Below are 21,704 nucleotides of genomic sequence, written 5' to 3' on the forward strand. Positions count from 1 at the left end.
TAAATAGAATTCATTTTTTGAATGAAATGTTTCATAATATTGTATGTAACATATAGAATATATACAAAACATATACAATTCTGACAGGATAGTAGGTTTGTACAATCTGAATATGTATTAGGCATTGGGTATTTTTGGTGCGATGCATGGGGATTTGACCAAGGGATAAGACAAAAATATTGGTCTTCTATCAAATAACACTGAAATTTTCTTTAGCTTTTTAAGAAAATTTCCCTTCAAAATAACATTGTTTAATTGCTACTGTTTTCCATGCTATAGACACAATGTACATTGGATGTAATTCACTCCTGCGCAGAGGATCAGCACAAAAGTCTGTGCAACAATTAATTCCTCAAAATAAGGCTTGAGTAGGACTTAAGTGTTGCATGGGCTTTGTGCTGGCCCTGTGCAGTGGTGTGAATGTCACCCTTGTAGAAGAGCTGGTAAGAAACAGAAAATTTGGAGAGTCCATGAAGCTCTTCTTGCATGACATGCTTTGCACTTATCATGCATGTGTGATAGGGAAAATAATTTTTAAAACATACCTTTACAGGAATAGCAGCCAGACTAACACCTGGTTTTTCTAAAACCTGCAGCTGTTTTGGAAAATCTTCAAGACAACAGGTTGAATATATATACAGATGTTTTTTTAGGAAAAAATGCATTTCTGCTAAACGTAGAACAATTCCTGTATCAAAAACAGAAGTGAACAGTGCATCTTCCATAGAAAATGGTCCGGGTGTTGATTTGGAGACAGCTTTGGAAAGAGAAAATCTTCATTAATTTACCATTTGCTATTTAGAAATATAGACTTTCTATGACTGCTTGACGTTTATAAATCCAAATCACATAGTAAATTTAAATAAATTCAGCAAAAATCTATAAATATTTTTTTCAGAATTACTAAACTGATGGTTCTTAATTATTATTGTTTATTTGAATTGTAGCACCTTGAAGCCACAGCCATGGACCAGGGCTGTCTGTAGCTGAATACACATAACAAAAGTAGCTTAAGAATCCTTACAATTCTGTGACAGACTAGAGCACCCACCTGCAAGCATCTCAGTTGGTGCTTGCAGAAAGAAAAGCTTTCTGAGGTGATTTTAAGAGTTGCTCAGTGGAAGGAAGAATCCATCTCTCTCAGGAGCTCAGTTAGGGGCTTACCCCGAGACAACAGCTGCGGAGGACCAAAACCACCCCCGGAGCCTGGCATGTAATGTTGTTTTTAAGTGCAACTCTCACTATCATCTTGACAATCAAATGTTTACTTAGGTCTCCGTAATTAAAAAGAAAGTTTGAAAATTAAATAGGTTACTGAAATAATAATGAGAAACCAATTTCAAGAGACTTATTTGGTGATGCTAAAGAGACATAATATGGTATCCTGAGTCTATGTTCATTTACATTGGTTTTACACTGGCATAACCCCATTGACTGAAGTTTCTCCTGATTTACACAGTGCAAAAGAGCTCAGAATCAGGCTCAGTATTAGGTACTTTGGAGTTAGTTTCAGAGAATAACTCTAATTCCCCTGGCATCAAGAAAAAAGTAAAATTGACAGTTCATACCAAAGAGATGGCTCATATTATATCTTATTAAGTAATTATGGTAGCGGATTAAATGGACCCATGTTATAGTTTGTTTCCTCTGGCTGTCCTTGGAGATATTACATGCTGTTCCTTCACTTTCTATTTGGTCCTTTTCACTTTGTATGATTTCTTCATTTTTGAGAGAAGGGGCCATAAGGTTTTTATAGCGAACCTCATATCCATATCCATCTGCAAATGCAAAAACAATTAAACCTAACTCACACCCATTTTATTCAACCTTGCAATTTGCAAGTTTAAAAGCTAAGGTGTACTTCACAGCAGAAAGAAACTAAAATGCACACCAAAAGGGAGTTTTATTTTCAATGCTATTTCTGAGTCTTCTGCTGAACTTTGTCATCTGCAGCTGAAATGCCATTTGTGACCCCAGCAATGTGGCGATACAAGGGAAGCAACTATAAAGCCTTTTCCAACCTGCTCTTGTACTTGTTTACCAGCCAGGAGAAAATGTTTTTAACATTCAATATTTTAACATCAGAAGTCAGATTCTGCCTGGCCCTTATGTGAACTGAAGCTGGGGTGTGGGTGGGGGGCAGGAGGAGAGGCACACGGCACCTTCAACCTCTTTGCATGGCCCACATGAAGGCCAGGCAAAACTGCAGTTCCTGTGCTCAGGGGAGCACAGTCCCCTGAGGACATGGAGACTGTGGACACAAACTGTTTGGGAAGGAGGAGGAACATACTCCCACCCCTTTCTGCACCAGCCTGGGGAGCAGGCTGTACCCAATAAAGGGGGGGGACCTCTCCTTGAGCTAGAAAGCTCCTGAAAGCAATGACTCTCCCTTGGCCCCCTTGAGGCAGTGTGACTTTTCTTACTCTGGGCTGTGTCTAACAGATGTGAACTAGCACCAGAGTGCATATAGTTTTCCATGTGATTCTTCCATTATGTCATATTAGGCCATTCCACATTTCCATATTTTGGCTTATTGCCTTCAGTGGGTCCAATCTTCCCATTGGTAGTGCACAGGCAGACTGCTATGTGGGTGTAGAACACTACTGATGTCAATAGGGTTCAATCTGGGCACAGCAGTCCACATGTGCAATCCACTGCAGGATCATAGAATCATAGAATATCAGGGTTGGAAGGGACCCCAGAAGGTCATCTAGTCCAACCCCCTGCTTGAAGCAGGACCAATTCCCAGTTAAATCATCCCAGCCAGGGCTTTGTCAAGCCTGACCTTAAAAACCTCTAAGGAAGGAGATTCCACCACCTCCCTAGGTAATGCATTCCAGTGTTTCACCACCCTCTTAGTGAAAAAGTTTTTCCTAATATCCAATCTAAACCTCCCCCACTGCAACTTGAGACCATTACTCCTCGTTCTGTCATCTGCTACCATTGAGAACAGTCTAGAACCATCCTCTTTGGAACCCCCTTTCAGGTAGTTGAAAGCAGCTATCAAATCCCCCCTCATTCTTCTCTTCTGCAGGCTAAACAATCCCAGCTCCCTCAGCCTCTCCTCATAAGTCATGTGTTCTAGACCCCTAACCATTTTTGTTGCCCTTCGCTGGACTCTCTCCAATTTATCCACATCCTTCTTGTAGTGTGGGGCCCAAAACTGGACACAGTACTCCAGATGAGGCCTCACCAATGTCGAATAGAGGGGAACGATCACGTCCCTCGATCTGCTCGCTATGCCCCTACTTATACATCCCAAAATGCCATTGGCCTTCTTGGCAACAAGGGCACACTGCTGGCTCATATCCAGCTTCTCGTCCACTGTCACCCCTAGGTCCTTTTCCGCAGAACTGCTGCCTAGCCATTCGGTCCCTAGTCTGTAGCTGTGCATTGGGTTCTTCTGTCCTAAGTGCAGGACCCTGCACTTATCCTTATTGAACCTCATCAGATTTCTTTTGGCCCAATCCTCCAATTTGTCTAGGTCCTTCTGTATCCTATCCCTCCCCTCCAGCGTATCTACCACTCCTCCCAGTTTAGTATCATCCGCAAATTTGCTGAGAGTGCAATCCACACCATCCTCCAGATCATTTATGAAGATATTGAACAAAACCGGCCCCAGGACCGACCCTTGGGGCACTCCACTTGACACCGGCTGCCAACTAGACATGGAGCCATTGATCACTACCCGTTGAGCCCGACAATCTAGCCAGCTTTCTACCCACCTTATAGTGCATTCATCCAGCCCATACTTCCTTAACTTGCTGACAAGAATACTGTGGGAGACCGTGTCAAAAGCTTTGCTAAAGTCAAGAAACAATACATCCACTGCTTTCCCTTCATCCACAGAACCAGTAATCTCATCATAAAAGGCGATTAGATTAGTCAGGCATGACCTTCCCTTGGTGAATCCATGCTGGATCAGACTTTGACTTTTCATTTGCACTGTGCAGTAGGGTCTAAACCCAACCTAATAAGACGTTATAACAAAAATCACTCTGTTCCAGTTATTTCTAATTTTCTATCTTTTGTTTAGCCACTTGTTTTACTTAATCCATGACAAACTCAAAAAGCACATTGGCTAATCTTATTTCTTTCTTTTAATGAAACCATTTAAAGGCCAGATTATTTATACAATGTATGGGTCTCTGACCCTCCTTGTAGAACTTGCTCCTGATTTTGCAAGTGCTCTGAATACTGAACTCTATGAAATCGGCTGGGCATCCTGCTCCCACAATACTTGCAAGACCAAGCTCCTTTTTTGTTATTTCAACCCTGAGGACTGATGGCTGGCAGTCTCCTGCATGAAACTCCTTTGCCAACTTCAAAAAGGAATAACTGACTGTAAATTTCAGAGGGCAGCATCTATACTCAGCAGGGAGTGAGCAAAATGATCAGTGAGGCTAACACTCTACCCTGCTACTGCTGCCCTCCAGGGTAAGAAAAACCCTAAGAGCTAGGGAAGTTTCATCAGTTTTGCCAGTCTTGAGCTAAGTAACTAAGACCCAGAAGTGAGAATCATGCACAGATCTATCTTTAAAGAAGTTATTATTAGCACAAAGCTCTCAGCACAAAAGAGAATGTAATCCTCACAATGCAACAGTAGACATGGAGTAGTAAGTATTACACTTCTATTTCAGCACAGAACACAGGGAATCTTTGCATCTGCAGGCCTGGCAGCACTATCTGAACTATGCCTGATTTAGTCTCTTTTCCAATTCCTTGCTGTTTTCAAAGACTACAAAATCTTCCTCTACATTCTTGTCTGTCTCTTACAACCATTCAAAAAAACCTTTGGTATTAATTCCCAGTGGCAATCTCCCAAACAACAGTTTATGCTAATTATGTGTGCATATAGAAAAATAAGTAATGCCTCCATTATTCCCATTTTCATTGTTAAAGATCATTTCATTGTTAATTGTAAAAACAGAATGTACTTAAAATGCCCACACTGTATATAAATGAAAATTTAACAATTTTCCTCATTAGTGCCTCTAAATCTAATATTTTACATGCTGTGTTGCTCATTTTCATTTCAATTCTCCTTTTCTTATTATGGCTTATTACTTCCTTTCTACATCCTCCATTCTCTTTTGTATTCCCTCTCAAAACAACCAGGACAAACACCTGCAACATTTGCTAAAGAAAAAATGATAAGCAATTGTCAGCCGATGGAACTTGTGCCAGACAATTAAATTAATGGAAGGCTATAGCACACGACCCATCTATTTTTATAAACCAATCACAACACATCTATTTAACAATGGTATAGTAAGCAGTCATTGCTCCACTTCACCATCATGTATCAGACAAAATAATTCCATCTCCAGTAGTCATTTGGAATAACTGAAATTAAGTCATTAGAACAGAATGTTATCACAGCATCAAGGTTTTCTGTTTCAAAAAAATATATACATCTCTGTTTTGCCTTGGTATTTACATAGCATTTCAAAATCATTGTTCCACAGCAACACTTTATTTCACTGAAATTATTTCTTAAACAAAAATTGCCATTTCATCATTTTTAATGAGCTCCATTGTTTGCAGAATAATTTTAGAGGTTGGAGGTAAAAATCTCCCTTTTCTAATTGTATATTTTATCATTCAGCAAACATGGATAATTTTTTACTTTGTTCCTCAAATGGAGCTTGATTTTTAAGGGAATCTTTTTTGTTTATTTTTACTATGAGACTGATCTCTGTGCAGCTCTAGGAACAGGGTTTGTTATGAATCAACCAATGCAAGATCAGAAAACATTATTTTTGGCTAGGTCTTACATAAAATCTACTGAATATAATTTTTTTATTTACTGGACTGGAAAGATAGTGTTGGATAGTGGTTGAGTAATAGAGTATAATAACTGGAATAGATCATTAGGGCTGCAGGTTTGTCACTGTGATTTTTCTGTCTGCCTGTGACTTTTCTCCCTGTCTGTGTGACTTTCCCAAAGCCTGGGTCACTGGCCCAATGCATAGCAGAGGGCCAGGGAGCAGTGGGGAGGTAGGAGCTGGAGAGTGAACCTACCTTAGCCCAGTGAGGAGATATGAAGAGGCTGGAAAGTGAGCCTGCTCTGCATTCACCAGGCAGAGCGTTGCTCAGATTTGGCCCCACTATCCCCGCATCATGGCGGGAGGATAGGTGGGTAAAACTTCATTGAGTGGCATTATGACCTAGCATGTGGGGTCACAGCACCTCTGAGGTTTGGCTCACATGCCCCTCCATCATAATGGGGGAGATGTGGGGTGGTCAAACCTGAGCAGTAATGCAACCCTGCGTGCTAGGTCACAGCAGCTGGAGTGGGACACTGGGCCCAACCCCGTGGGACAGCAGCTGCAGGAGTCTCTGCTGCAGGGTGAGCATGGGGCACCAGGCAGAGTCCTGCAGGACAGGCACTGCAGGAGCTGCCACTACCCAGGGTGAGTGTGAGGCAAGGAGGAAGTTGTTTTTTTTTTTAAATAAAAAATAATCAGGGAGCAGTCACAATAAATGTAATGACCCATGACTTTTACTGAATTGACCATGAGTGCTCCAGGATTTTTGATAAAAAATGCCATGACTAATCTGCAGCCCTAATAAGTGTTTTATAACTGCTTAATTTCAGAATTCCTTTGAAAAACAAATCAAACAGAACCTTACTGACTAATGGTAATATTTCTTTTTTTATTCCAAATTCAGACATTCCAAGGTAAAACTAACCTTTAGAGAAAAAATCTGTCCTAACTCACCATGTGAAAAGAAGCAATGGTAGCTGACCAGAGGGTCAGGAGCCATCCCTCTGGGCATAGGGCAGGTTGGCTCAGATAATCCTGATTCAGCATGCACAGCTGTCTTAAAAAGAAAAGGAGTACTTGTGGCACCTTAGAGACTAACCAATTTATTTGAGCATGAGCTTTCGTGAGCTACAGCTCACTTCATCAGATGTATGCCGTGGAAACTGCAGCAGACTTTATATATACACAGAGAATATGAAAAAATACCCCATTGTCCAGCTGGTAATAGCTTATCTAAAGTGATCATCAGGTGGGCCATTTCCAGCACAAATCCAGGTTTTCTCACCCTCCACCCCCCCACACAAATTCACTCTCCTGCTGGTGATAGCCCATCCAAAGTGACAACTCTTTACACAATGTGCATGATAATAAAGTTGGGCCATTTCCTGCACAAATCCAGGTTCTCTCACCCCCTCACCCCCCTCCCAAAAACCACACACACAAACTCAGTATCCTGCTGGTAATAGCTCATCCAAAGTGACCATTCTCCCTACAATGTGCATAATTAAGGTGGGCCATTTCCAGCACAAATCCAGGTTCTCTCACATCCCCCCACCCCCATACACACACAAACTCTCTCTCCTGCTGGTAATAGCTCATCCAAACTGACCACTCTCCAAGTTTAAATCCAAGTTAAACCAGAACATCTGGGGGGGGGGTAGGAAAAAAACAAGAGGAAATAGGCTACCTTGCATAATGACTTAGCCACTCCCAGTCTCTATTTAAGCCTAAATTAATAGTATCCAATTTGCAAATGAATTCCAATTCAGCAGTTTCTCGCTGGAGTCTGGATTTGAAGTTTTCTTCTTTTAAGATAGTGACCTTCATGTCTGTGATTGCGTGACCAGAGAGATTGAAGTGTTCTCCGACTGGTTTATGAATGTTATAATTCTTGACATCTGATTTGTGTCCATTTATTCTTTTACGTAGAGACTGTCCAGTTTGACCAATGTACATGGCAGAGGGGCATTGCTGGCACATATCACATTGGTGGATGTGCAGGTGAACGAGCCTCTGATAGTGTGGCTGATGTTATTAGGCCCTGTGATGGTGTCCCCTGAATAGATATGTGGGCACAATTGGCAACGGGCTTTGTTGCAAGGATAGGTTCCTGGGTTAGTGGTTCTGTTGTGTGGTATGTGGTTGTTGGTGAGTATTTGCTTCAGGTTGCGGGGCTGTCTGTAGGCAAGGAGGTATTTTTTCATATTCTCTGTGTATATATAAAGTCTGCTGCAGTTTCCACGGCATACATCTGATGAAGTGAGCTGTAGCTCACGAAAGCTCATGCTCAAATAAATTGGTTAGTCTCTAAGGTGGCACAAGTACTCCTTTTCTTTTTGCGAATACAGACTAACACGGCTGTTACTCTGAAACCTGTCTTAAAAAGTAACAGTTTAGCAGTGTGTCCATCCCTCCCACCACACACACTGATTTACTTGCCAACCCCAGTATGCTCACAGGGAGTTAGGTACACAGTAACGCCCCTAACTCAGTTGGCCAATCTCCCTTGGTGATATGAAGTGCTGGCAGGTGAGTTAGCTGGCACTAAAACCATTAGGAGTGTAATTTGCCCTGCTCCTGTAAGGGTGTACTGGGCAGTGGCAGATGTTCCCTCATCTTTAAGTCTTGTACTTCTTTGAATGGCAAGGAAGGATTTTGTCTTTACTTTACACGTATTACAAATAAAATGTATTGCAAGTATGAAAAACTAATAAGAAAGCTTTCATGTTTCTTTACTACCAAAAAAACAAGTGATTGAACCTAATACCAAGGTAAACCAGATGATCTGAGTTTACATATTAAATTCACTATAATATTACATGTGATGGATATTTTCCATGGATTATTAAACGCTCTACAGTTGTAAGATATAAAGTAATACCAGACAAAAAATCTTTGTATGAAGCAAGAAGGTCCATAGAAGCAAATTCTGGGATGTTCTGTTGTGTTGCGGCTTTCACTTCGTGGCCTTTAACACTCTTCTTTCCAATTAATAGCTGAGAAGCAAGCATAGCTTCACTGACCTAAAATTAACATTTAATTTAGTCAGAATCAGGTCATTGTTATATTATATATATACATACACACACATATATATACATACACACGAACACACACACTAGAAAACAGACTACAAAAAATTAAGCACCCAGCACCAGAGGTGACTGGGGAAATCTTCCATTTCTCTCTGAATGGAGTACATATCTCACTTAAATAGGTCATTACTGTTGACAACTTAATTATTACACAAGTGATTTCAAATCAGACATCCTCACCTGGATGCCACTGATGTCTGCCCACATGTCAAATGTGTATGCATACATATAAGGCACTTAATTCCTAGATTTGCATTGAATCAAAGTAAAAGCAACCTGTGTCAGACATGGCCAGGAGAGATGAAAAGCATTGCTCATACAGCATTAATTTTAAGTATTCCAAATAACATGCCTGGCAGAAGTCCCAATGAATTTTAATTCTTGTCTCTCCTATGTTGTGTTGTCTTCACAGCTGGTAGGAGTGAAATACAGGGTATGTTTACACAGCAAAAAAAGCCCTGAGGCAGCGAGTCTCAGAGCTCATGTCAACTGACTTGGGCTCATGGGATTTGAGCTGTGAGGCTATAGCAATGTAGATGTTTGGGCTCAGGCTGGAGCTTTGAAACCTGGCAACGGGGGAGGGCCTCAGAGCCCAGGCTCTAGTCCGAGCCCGAACACCTACGCTGTTATTTTTAGTCCAGCAATGCAATCCTGTCAAGGCTAATTTCCTACTCTGGCACTTCCAGTGCAGAAGGTGGGGCCCTCCAAGGATTCTAAAAATTAATACTGGCCACTCCAGGCTTGTATTGAACTCTCAAGGTTACAGCTTCTCTCTGACCTTGGATGGGTAGATGCTGCCACCACCCAAGTGCAAGAACCCCTTTGAGAACCCAGGAAGGCGCACATGGAAATTCCTTCCTGTGGGGAACCCTCAAGCCCTCTACACACACACACACACACACACACACACACAAGAGCTGAGAAAGAAAAAAAAAAAGAAATCAGCTATTGCCACCAGCTAGTTAAACAACATGTGCAGAAACCTCTTAAGACACAAAAATCCAATTCTGTTCTTAAAAAAGGTAAATTTTATTAATAAAAAAAAGAAAGAAAACACATCTGGGAATTTAGGCATTTGCTAGATTAAAAAAAACTACAAGGATTAAGTATCAAGAATAGCTTTCTTGAGGTTCAGTTTAAAGGTTACAAGCAAAACAAAAAGCACCTGGGGTTAGCACAGAGGAATCCGCAAGCCATAAAGAAATAAAAGGGATAAACCTAATTGCGTCTTCCTAAACATTTCCTGCTCTACTTACATATCTGGGGTTTCAAATGAGTAGTTTCTAGGTATGATACTGAGGATTTTTCATACCTGGCCCAAGCTTCTTACAGCATAGCTTCTCTGTCCATTCTCTCCAGGAGAACCACCACGGACAGACAAAAGGGGAGTCTTGTTTCAATTTTAAAAAGTTCTAGCCTTCCCACTGGCTCTTTTGGCCAGGTGCCCACTCACTTCCTTTTACCTATGCATAGCAGTGAGACTTTTTAACCCTTTACAGGTAGAGCAATTTGAGAACAGCTACTAAGGGATTTTATAGCTACTGGCTGGCTGGCTGTCCATAAAAGGGAGTGCCCCCCCCTTCATTTATCACAGAGCCCTGGTCAACTGACCCAGGGTCTGAGACTCACTGCCACAGGATTATTATTATTATTTTGCTGTGTAGCCATACCCAAAAATGGGATCAATATCACACCAACCTGTGTAGCTGCTCTGATTGCAATCCAGGCCTGTGCTCTGTACACTTCAGTTACATGGGAGATTCTCTCGATAGAAGCCAAGTTTTCTTTGGGAGTAGTCTAAAATTTAGCAACAGTTCATAATTAGGTTGGTAGGTTTGCCATGGAAATACATAGTTGGTGGGGAGGAGGTCCTGGAGGAGTCATGGTAATTAAGTTACAGAAATCAGTAACATTTGTGAAAAGTCAGATGTATTTTAAAAACCACCCAAACTATATAAATGGGTCTCCCCTATATTTTTGAAGGCACATCATGATCCCGCGCTTTTACAGAGTTCTAGTATACAGCTTTTTCCATTTTTTGTCAGTAAACATTGTCTTGAGTTTTAAGTGACCTTTCTACTACCTCTTTTTTCCTTATCTACTTGACCTGTATTCCCTGATGGTGTAGTGCTTGTGACTGTACCTTGCTGTACACTAGTCTTTTGTGTCTGCAATGTTGCCCCTCATCTCCAGTTGTAAAACAGTATACAAACAATATACTGAGTAACAGCAGTCTGAAAAATGTTTGAAGATCACTTTATAATGATACTTTGTTTGAGAACCACAAATTCATTAGTACAGAATCTGAAACTAAGCCACAATTTTGGGGTTGTTCTTCTGACCTCAGTGTTTTCCTGTTTATTTGAAACCATTTTTACATACAACATTAACATTGCAAAAATACCATAAACCAAATTAACTAAATTAGAATCCTACCGCTCTACTTTGAGTTAGTATTATTTATTTGTAATATATATTGTGGTAATGTCCACAACGTGCTAAAAGACGACATGGTCCATGCTCTGAAGAGGTTACGATCTAAAAAAAGGAGTACGTACCTTTGTTTTGGATGCCTCTATCTTAACAGTTTGCAAAGCCTCTTCCTTATATGTAGCCAAATGGAAATATAACAGTGCTATCTCCAGGTAGGATTTCCTTATCAGCCTGCAAAAATAAATACACAAATGCACTGATTTTAAGGCCAGAAGGGACTATTACGATTATCCAGTCTGAACTTTTGCATAATACAGGCTGTAGAACTCCAGTGATTCCTACATCCAGTCCATAACTCCAGTTTGAGATATAGCAGATATTTTAGAAAAATATCCAGTCCTGATATAAAGACTTCAAGTAAGAAAGGCATACCATACCAGGCAAGAAAACCTAACAAATGGCATAACTATTTAGGAATATGCAAAATGTATTTTGTGTAATATGCAAACAAGTACTTGGTAAACAAAAAACTGTTTGTCAAACTGATCTGGTTCTATGTACACAATTTGTACACGTTCCTATAAGCACAATCTACTGCTTCAATGTTAGGTCACATGTCCACTGCCTCAGTTTTTCTCTCTCATGGATGGTTGATTTGGGGTATAGCTCTCCAGACAAATCTATACAAAGATCCTTCCTCTTCCAGGAATAAACAAAACGTGTCCAGACAAAGAAAACAGCCCCTTCAGCCCTGTACTAGGCTCAGCTGAGGTACGGGGAACGTAATCCCTCTCTCAACTCAAACCTGAGCCTGAGACCCTAAACTTTCAAGCAGCGTGTCCTCTTCACTTTGTCTCTGGGCCATTTCCTACATATCCTTATAATCATGGGCCGAGACTCTATGATTGGAGAGATTCTTTAATATTCATGCTCCCTGTAGGTCATTTTTCCAGGCTTCCTAATTGGCTCTCTCCAGGTCCTCCTGCCACTCTGGACTCTTCCTATGAGGAACACAGTCTCCTGACTATGTAGTCCTCTTTCCAAGCACAGTCACATGCTGAACTGTTGCCAATTCACAGATTTATTGTGCTGAGTTCCAACAGGGACATGATTCTTGTGAAACAAAACAAGAGAGAGACACTAACACACTGCTGTGTAGACTAAGGGAAGCTGCACTAAGCAACAAAAATCAAAGATCATGAGTTCTAGACCCAGCTCTTCAAAACTGTTAATATTTCTGTGCATGTCACAATTCTTATTCTGAGACAACATTTTACATTGTGGGGAATAACTCTCATTCACCAGTTTCACAGATTAGATAACTAAGAGCTTGCACAAGGTCACATCAGGTACAATCCAGAACAGAACCCAGGTCTCTAATACAGAACTATGTCTCATCTACTTCGCCACACATTCTTTCAGAAGGAACATGGCACATTAGATGCTTATGAAACCTACACTAACACAGTATGGTACTGTGTCACCCTCTAGAAGGGAAGCCACATATAAAGGTTTATGCCTCTACTACTGCTTCTGTGCTCAGAGTTCTGATTCTTTGGCTCAAGTGGTAGAGGATCATGTTTTCACATGCAGAGGACCCCAGTTTTGTCCCCACAGAGAACCCAATCAGGGGCATTGCTATATTTGGCTATACTGTATGTAACCATGAGACCACAATCTGCTCCCTGAGTCAGGAATAGAAACTAACAATCTTGATGTCCAGTATCCCAAAGCTGCTCATCCTGGTCCTCACTGCCTGAATCGATTCAGGCCTCTAGGTCCTTCCAGTCTATTGCCAGCTTTTTGCTGGTAACTAATACCAAGGAACACTGTTCTCGTTCCTGTTCCAAGGCACATTTGCCCTTCTCCATCTCCATCTGTCCTTTCGGTTGTTTCTAGCTGCTAACTCTTTTAGCTTGCCAGGCTACAGGCACCTACTCCTCACCTACTCCCCCTGGGATCCCTCATACAGCTGCCCTTTCCCACATATTCAGGCCAAGCTGCTGTTGAAGTCATTGTCTGGAAAGTTCTTTAGGACTCCCAAGCTCTGGATTGGGTTTCCAGGTGCTTAAGGAAGATCCCTTGGGCAATAATAGGGTTCAGATCAGGAGCAACGGTGATAGTGCAAGACAATAGTTTTTACTATGCTATGATGTCAGGCAACCTCACTGAGACCTTGGTAGGTGGCCTGAGCTCCCCCTAGATGCTCATAGCCACTCCACGGCTATTGTTACTCTCTCTAACATAATCAAATAGTCTTCAAGGTCATCACTCGGGCCCAATTTGGCCGGTCTGAGTTGGTTCATGCAGCCTCAGTCAGTTCTGACATTGGCACTGGACCCCTCCAGCAGCCATTTCAGGAGAAGCTCCTGGCCATCCCCGTTCTTCCTCTGCTCTTCCTGTTGCTGCTCATATTGATGTTGGTTGACTTCTAACATTCGCTTCCGGGTCACTAGTTCTGCTGTTCTTGCTTGGTGGCCAGCTGCACTGCCTGCTACAGTTGCTGGTTTTCTATCCTTTGGACGTGGACTGCAATTCATGTTTTTTAAAATGAAATAAAACGATCAACTTAAATTTAGCACTTTTTGTTCCTGGAGCTGAAACAGAGGGTACATGTTCCAAAACAAAACTGAAAGCTCTAACTTTTATCTAACGTAATATTTATGTGTTGGTTATTTCAGTGTTTATGGAAATGTATATTTAATCCCCTGCAACATTTACATTATATAAGAAACTATATCAATATTTCTTTTATCTTGGAATAGACAATCTCTCCACAAAGAGGGAAAGAAGCCTGTCCTTTATAAAAGAAGCATCACAAAAAGTCCCAGAATAAAGCCGAACACTACATAGTGGCACATATCTAAAGTGAGAAAGTATTATGAAAACTTATATTCACAGTTCTTTACCCAAAGTTTTGATCATTTCGCTGGCTCACTTTTATGGCATTCAACAGGGTTTCAGCAGCTTGTGGTGACTTATTGTTACCTGCTTCAATAATCTGGCGCTCTACCTTACCTAAGAAAGAAACACAAAGCAGTTTTGCATGATTTTATTCTTTTCTCTGCAAGACCCAAATTGCTTTTTCCTGCAGGAAACTCAGGTTGCCTTTTTTCTCCTGCTGATAAGCAAGTAATGGGCACATATTCAGTTTTCTTCAATTTGCTTTTAAATGTAATGTATGATATCAGTATGACAAGTTATTCCAAACTGAAGTATTACCCTGTATTGAAATATGTGAAATAGTTACAATAATCAACTTTGGAAACACAGTGACACCTAGATGTCATTAGAATCCAATAATGCATGTCAATATTTCAGATTGTTCTTTCCAATATATATGACTTTGAACCCTACTGCAATTAATTTAACGGGACTCTTATTTAATTCCATAGCATTTTGAAATTTGTCTCAATCCTCTCATTCTCTTTACTGTAGACTGATGCAAAGAAGTCATTTAGTGTCTCTGCAATATCCTTATCTTTCTTGATTGTGCCCCTTACTCTCTGATAATCATTTGTTCACCTACCTAGTTTATCTTCAAAAAATAATGGAAGATAGGAGAAATTCAAGAGGACTGCAAAATGGCAAATATAGTGCCAATCTATAAAAAGAATTAAGACAACCTAGGGAATTACAGACCTGTCAACTTAACTTCAGTAACTGGAAAGATAATGGAGCAAACAATTAAAGAGATCAATTTGCAAACACCTAGAAGATAATAAGGTGATAATAATCAGCATGGATCTGCCAAAAACAAAATGTGTCAAGCCATCCTAATAGGTTTCTTTGACAGGCTGACAAGCCTTGCGGATAGACGTGAAGCAGTAGGTATGATATATCTTGACTTTAGTAAGGCTTTTGATACTGTCTTACATAACTTTCTCATACACAAACTAGGGAAAGACAACCGAGATGGAGCTACTATAAGGTGGGTACATAACTCGTTGCCAAACCATTTCTAGAGAGTAATTATCAGTAGCTCACAGTCAAGCTGGAAGGGCATATTGAGTGGGGTTCTCAAAGGGATTGGTCCTGGGTCTGGTTCTGTTCAATATCTTCATCAACTATTTAGACAATGGCATAGAGAGTACGCTTATAAAGTTTGCGGATGACACCAAGCTGGGAGGGGTTGCAAGTGCTTTGGAGGATAGGATTAAAATTCAAAATGATCTGGGCAAACTGGAGAATGGTCTGAAGTAAATAGGATGAAATTCAACAAGGACAAATGAGAAGTACTCCGATTAGGAAGGAACAATTAATTGCACACATACAAAATGGGAAATGACTGCTTAGGAAGGAGTACTGTGGTAAGAGATCTGGGAGTCATAGTGGATCGCAAGCTAAATATGAGTCAACAGTATAACACTGTTGCAAAAAAAAAAGCAAACATCATTCTGGGATGTATTAGCAGGAGTGCTGTAAGCAAGACACCAGAAGTAATTCTTCTGCTTTACTCTGCACTGATAAAGCCTCAACTGAAGTATTGTGTCCAGTTCTGGGTGCCACATTTCAAGAAAGATGTAGACAAATTGGAGAAAGTCCAGAGGAGAGCAACAAAAGTGATTAAAGGTCTAGAAAATATGACCAATGAGGAAAGATTGAAAAAACTGGATTTGTTTACTCTGAAGAAGAAAAAACTGAGGGAGGATATAACAGTTTTCAAGTACATAAAAGGTTGTTACAAGGAGGAGGGAGAAAAATTGTTCTTGTCAGGGCTGGATTACCCAGTAGGCAGACTAAGCACATGCTTAGGGCACCAGCAAAGCAGGGGGCACCAAAAAAAAAAAAGTGTTTTTTTAAAAAAGCTTGATATTTGATATTTCAAAAAAAGCATCGAAGTAGTCATCATGGGAAAAATCAGAACTTTGTTAGACTTCCTGACACTCCACTACACACTTTTCCCCCGTTTTACTGTTCTCTTTTTATTACTTATCCCCACCTAAACCAGGGGGGCGTCCTACTAACGTAGATCGAAATAATGCGAGGAAATCACATTTGGATCATTGCAGAATGGAAGTTTCTTGGGATTGTTGGAGCTTGTGGCTCAGTTTAACCCATTTTAGCAGGCCATATCTCAAAATATGGGAGTGCTGGCAAAGGTAACCCATCATACTTATCCAAGACAATATGTGATTAACTCATTGGTCTAATGAGTGACAAAGTTCATTCAGCTATTGTGGATGAAATATGTACTGCTGGGTACTTCTGTTTATCTGTCGACTCTACACCTGATCTTTCACTTATTGATCAATTGAGTATTGTACTAAGATATGTGTCTCCCACAGATGGAAAACCAGTTGAACCATTTATAACATTCCTCAATTTGAAAAGCCACACTGGTGAAGAAATGGCAAATCAAGTACTGCATTATCTGTGCCAAGTTTGCAAAATGGATTTCTCAAAGTGCAGAGGTCAATCTTATGACAACGCTGCCAACATGTCAGGGCGTTCTCAAGGAATCCAGAAGAAATGTTTAGAACAGAACAAATATGCCATATTCATACCATGTGCTGCACACTCTCTCAATCTTGTTGGCCGCAGTGCTGATTGTTGTCCGGTGGCAGTAAGTTGTTTCTCAACAGTCCAGTTACTTTATACATTTTTCTCTGCCTTAGCACACTGATGGGCAGTTCTTAAAACATATTTGGGCAATAATCATGTGTTGAAATCTTTCTAATACTCACTGGGAGGCACATGCAGTGTCAACAAGTACAATTCTGGAATCCTACTCAAAGATTATGGGTGCATTAGAAAGTATAACTGAAGACCAATCACAAAAGGGAGAAACTATACGAGAGGCAGAAAACATTGCAAAGAAGAAGCAAGAAATAGAGTTTGTATTCGTGTTGACCATGTGGAATGAAATTTTACAACACTTTTACCACACAAGTCAAGCTCTCCAAGAAAAATAATTGGATTTGAAAACGTGCAGACCTCTGTCAATCATTAGCACTTACACACTTTGAGGAATGATTTCGAAAGATTTGAAGACATATCAAAAGATTTCTTGCCTGATACTAACTACAGAGAAGCCCAGTCCCACAAGTGAATCAGGAAAAAAAACAGCAAATGATAGCAGTGCAACAGAAACAGCATTGAATCCTACAGACAAATTTTGCGTATCTACTTACTACGCTATAATTGATATACTTGACACTCATATGAAGAGGAGAGGTGAAGTGTACAAAGTAGATTTTCTTTTCTGAATGATATGGACTTATCTGACGAACAATATTCACAAGGTTCCCAAAAGCTAGTTGACTCATACCCTGTTGACTTGAACATGAATCTCTGTGGAGAAGTATGGCAGTTCCACTGTTATATGCATGCAAAATTTAATGAAATAGGAAAAATGAAATTCAGTCACATTGATCTTCATGACACAATATTGAAAGATGGAATACAATGTGATTTCCAAATGTAGAGATCGCACTACATATTTTTTTAACATTGATGATTACTAACTGCTCTGGAGAATGCTCTTTTTCTCAGCTGAAAAGAATAAAAACCCCTCAGAGAACAACAATGTGTCAGGACAGACTTGATTCACTTTCCCTATTGTGTATGGAAGCGGACATGCTTTGTCGAGTCAGCTTCGATGAGCTTATCCAGAATTTTGCAATCAGAAAATCTAGAAAAAAGCTATTTTAATTTCAGCCTACATGTAAGTTTTGTGTCATTTCAAAAAATAAAATGTTATTTTATGATATAGTATTGTTTTTATTTTAATTACATATGGGGGGGCACCATAATCTTTTCAGTGTTTAGGGCTTCTAAAGGTCTTAATCCAGCCCTGGTTCTTGTTAACCTTTGAGGATAGGACAAGAACCAATGGGCTTAATTTGCCTCAAAGGAAGTTTAGGTCGGACATTAGGAAAAACTTCCTATCAGGGTACTTAAGCACTGGAATAAATTGCCCAGAAAGGTTGTAGAATCTCCATCATTGAAGGTTTTTAAGAACAGGTTAGACAAACACCTGTCAGAGATTGTCTAGATAATATTTAGTCCTGCCTTAGTGCAGAGGACTGGACTAGAAGACATCTTGAAGTCCCTTCCAGTCCTAATGATTCTATGAAACTCCTCTTGTATTTCTGAAATATGTCATTATATACTATACTCTTGTTAAATATATTCAAGTATAATTAAATGCAGTAGAGATATTTTTTATTATTGCAGTAGAGAGTCTGTCAATGTGGGAAATGTCAGGAGCATGTATCCATTCTAAGGCATACTGCAGGCATAAGTATAAGTTGGAAAGATAGTCATGTCACACAACCAGGATTTTGCTTACCTTTCTGAAACAGAATTTCTGCTTCCAAATCTAATTCTCTTGTTGCAGATGTTCTGCAAAGGTCCAATGCTGTTTCTAAGTGACTGAGAGCAGGTAACCATTGTAATGGATTCTCTCTTTTAGATGTGCAAGCTACTTCTTGAGCTAATGCATGTGCTGAAAGGAAAACATTTTAGGCAGGCTTTGGTAAATCGTTTATCAAACAACACAAATACTGTAAAAAGGAAATAACTTCCTGGCAACGAGAATTATTTTACAGTACTAAACTCCAAAAATCTAAATGGTACAAATATTTTCAGTGAGGTCCTGTGGAGCTGAGAGATCATTAAGATCTTTCAAAACAAACCATCCTGGAAAAAAAAAAAGGGACTTGTGGCACCTAAGAGACTAACCAATTTATTTGAGCATTAGCTTTCATGAGCTACAGCTCACTTCATCCGATGAAGGGAGCTGTAGCTCACGAAAGCTTATGCTCAAATAAATTGGTTAGTCTCTAAGGTGCCACAAGTCCTTCTTTTCTTTTTGCGGATACAGACTAACACGGCTGCTACTCTGAAACCATCTTGCATGGCTCGGTTCACATGGGTCACAGGAACCAGACCTTGCAGAGGACATTTGGAAGGACTGGCAGTGAATCATTCCCTAGTTGCACTTGAACTTCAGATTCTATACAAAACCAACTTTGCCAGGAATCTCCAAATGTCAAAGCCCCTTTTGCACCCTTCAGATCTAGAGGCTTCTTTGACATTTTCCATGGAACTCTGCAAAGCTTATCTATTCTCCTAGGCTTTTCCTAAAAGTTTAGGCTGAAGGGTAAACACTGACCAAATGAGGTCATTATTTTGCTGGGTGATTTATATTGTGTGAACTGGAATTATATGGATGGTAAGTCACTGTACCTGGAACTCTTCTCTTTATTTTTGTATATTTTAAACATTTGTACAAGCACCTTTGGGAATACAACTTTAATGAAGAGAAAGAAAAGAACCGGAGCTACTGAGATTACATCATCATTAAAGTTACAAGATCTTGGTTCCAGTTCACACTGTAAATACCATACTGTAGAGTCAAATGTGCATATAGTGTCTCACATCACATATGGGCAGCTGAACCATCAAATACCATTTGAAACACTGACATTGCATTTCCCGCTCTCCCCCATGGTTATTGTAGGCGGTCACAGTATTGCCACCCGTACTTCTGCACTGCCTTCAGAACTGGGCCCTCGAACAGCAACCACCACTCTCCAGCCACCCAACTCTGCAGGCAGCAGCACAGAGGTAAGGGTGGCAATTCCATATCATGCCATTCTTACTTCTGTGCTGCTGCTGCTGGCAGTGCTGTCTTCAGAGCTGGGCTCTCGGCCAGAAGCTGCCACTCTCTGGCTATCCAGCTCCGAAGACAGCACTGCCATCAGTAGCAGTGCAGAAGTAGGGGTGGCAATAATGCAACCCTCCTATAATAACCTTGCAACTCCCCCACATTCCCCTTTTGAGTCAGGACCCCTTCAGTTACAACACCATAAAATTTCAGATTTAAATATCTGAAATCATGAAATGTATGATTTTTAAAATCCTATGACCGTGAAATTGACCAAAATGGACTGTGAAATTGGTGGGGGCCTAACTATATCATAGCCATCTTTGTGAACCAAAGAGACCACTCTGCCTTGTCCTAAATACTGATATCTGTAATCTACCATGATTCAGATACTATACCAGTGGTGGGCAACCTACGGGCTGTGTGTGGCCCACGGGCCGCAGGTTGCCCACCACTGCACTACACCAAAAGACAATTGGCAGGAGGGAATATGCAGACAAGATTAATATTGTTTGTGTAACTTTAGCTATGAATGTCCTGACTTTTTAAACATTTGGCTTTTTACTGACAGAGGTCCAGTAATGATTTAATTTAATTTAATTTAAACATCAAACAGAGTTTAAAGCTTTTTTCTGAGTATATTCAGTACATTTCCAAGTAATGTGCCAAAAAATATCATGCACTGCTAGTTACACTGGACAAATGAAGCAGAATTTATTTGTTCATTAACAGCTCACACACAGCATTAAACATTATAACTTATTTTATTGAGAGAAGGAATATTGGCCCAGATTATCTCCTATTCTTTTTTAAAAAATGTTTAGTTACCATAACAACTGTTCTCTGAGATGACTCCCCATGGGGATCCATACATTAGGGAGTTGGAATATATATGGGCAATTCTCAGAGAATAAATGCTGTGTGTGGCACTCAGCATGGTATTGTTAACTTCTGCTTGGAAAGAATGAAAGTTATTAATTTAAAACTACACATTGCACTTGGCAGTTGTATACATAACACTCAGAAAAGCAAAATAAATGGATATGTGAATGCAAACTATACGGGATATAGTAACATGCATTATACAAAACTATAATATTTATGAAAAATCATATTTTTAAAATGTTTATGGTTGTTGTAATAGTTGTACCTTGTCTGTATAGTTGTTTTGCTATTTGCAATGACTGTTTCCATTTACTGAAGATTTCAGAAGGAAATATTTTCTTCACATTTTTACCATTACTTAATGAAAAATTGATGTAATTCATACCCCTCTGGTACTATTTCAGTTAATCTGATATTAGTTTTCAACTATTCATCAGACCCATTACTGCAACAATGTACTTGATTTTTCTTACCAATTCTCATTTTGACTTTTGCCAGTACGTTGATAGCTGGCAAGTAATTATTTTTCAAAGGAACCACAGGACTTGTCAATGCAGGGTCTTCTATGCACTGTTCGATTGGTTCTCCAAGGGTAAAAATCTAGTAAAAATGTATTTTATAAAGATAATTATACACAATACAAACCATGTGATCCATATTATATATATCCAGGTTGCAATTCTGCACTTTGAATGTATACAAGGGTCTGCGCTCATAGATCCAAAGACCCACTGACTGACTTCACTATGTCTTATGAAAGCGCACTGAAGAAGGGCTTGATACTCCTGAACTGCTGAATTAACACCAAGTGTCCTCTCCATTGAGAAGAAAGTTCCTCTAAGTTGGGTACTTCAAATTGTATCCCAGATGGGACAGACACAAGGTTAATGAGCTCATGATCAGGTT

General features: G+C 40.0%; 1 protein-coding gene and 1 long non-coding RNA gene across 2 annotated transcripts in view; one reads left to right on the forward strand and one right to left on the reverse strand.

The window, feature by feature from the left end:
• The window catches only part of LOC140905004 (uncharacterized), a 29,501-nt gene extending 11,586 nt beyond the window's left edge, over nt 1–17,915 (forward strand). Inside the window, exon 4 of the long non-coding RNA XR_012156707.2 lies at nt 16,588–17,915. This is a non-coding gene — a long non-coding RNA (uncharacterized LOC140905004). The remainder of the gene's footprint in view (nt 1–16,587) is intronic.
• CFAP54 (cilia and flagella associated protein 54) overlaps nt 1–21,704 on the reverse strand; it is a 207,591-nt gene that overhangs the window by 26,203 nt on the left and 159,684 nt on the right. Inside the window, exons 57-64 of the mRNA XM_073327473.1 lie at nt 21,272–21,398; nt 18,594–18,749; nt 14,209–14,317; nt 11,425–11,530; nt 10,565–10,663; nt 8,653–8,794; nt 1,569–1,778; nt 546–757 (exon numbers count right to left, since the gene is read on the reverse strand). Of these exons, the coding sequence (XP_073183574.1) occupies nt 546–757; nt 1,569–1,778; nt 8,653–8,794; nt 10,565–10,663; nt 11,425–11,530; nt 14,209–14,317; nt 18,594–18,749; nt 21,272–21,398 (1,161 nt within the window). The remainder of the gene's footprint in view (nt 1–545; nt 758–1,568; nt 1,779–8,652; nt 8,795–10,564; nt 10,664–11,424; nt 11,531–14,208; nt 14,318–18,593; nt 18,750–21,271; nt 21,399–21,704) is intronic.

The sequence above is a fragment of the Lepidochelys kempii genome, chromosome 1 (assembly GCF_965140285.1).
Source record: "Lepidochelys kempii isolate rLepKem1 chromosome 1, rLepKem1.hap1, whole genome shotgun sequence".
Taxonomy (NCBI): Eukaryota; Metazoa; Chordata; order Testudines; family Cheloniidae; genus Lepidochelys; species Lepidochelys kempii.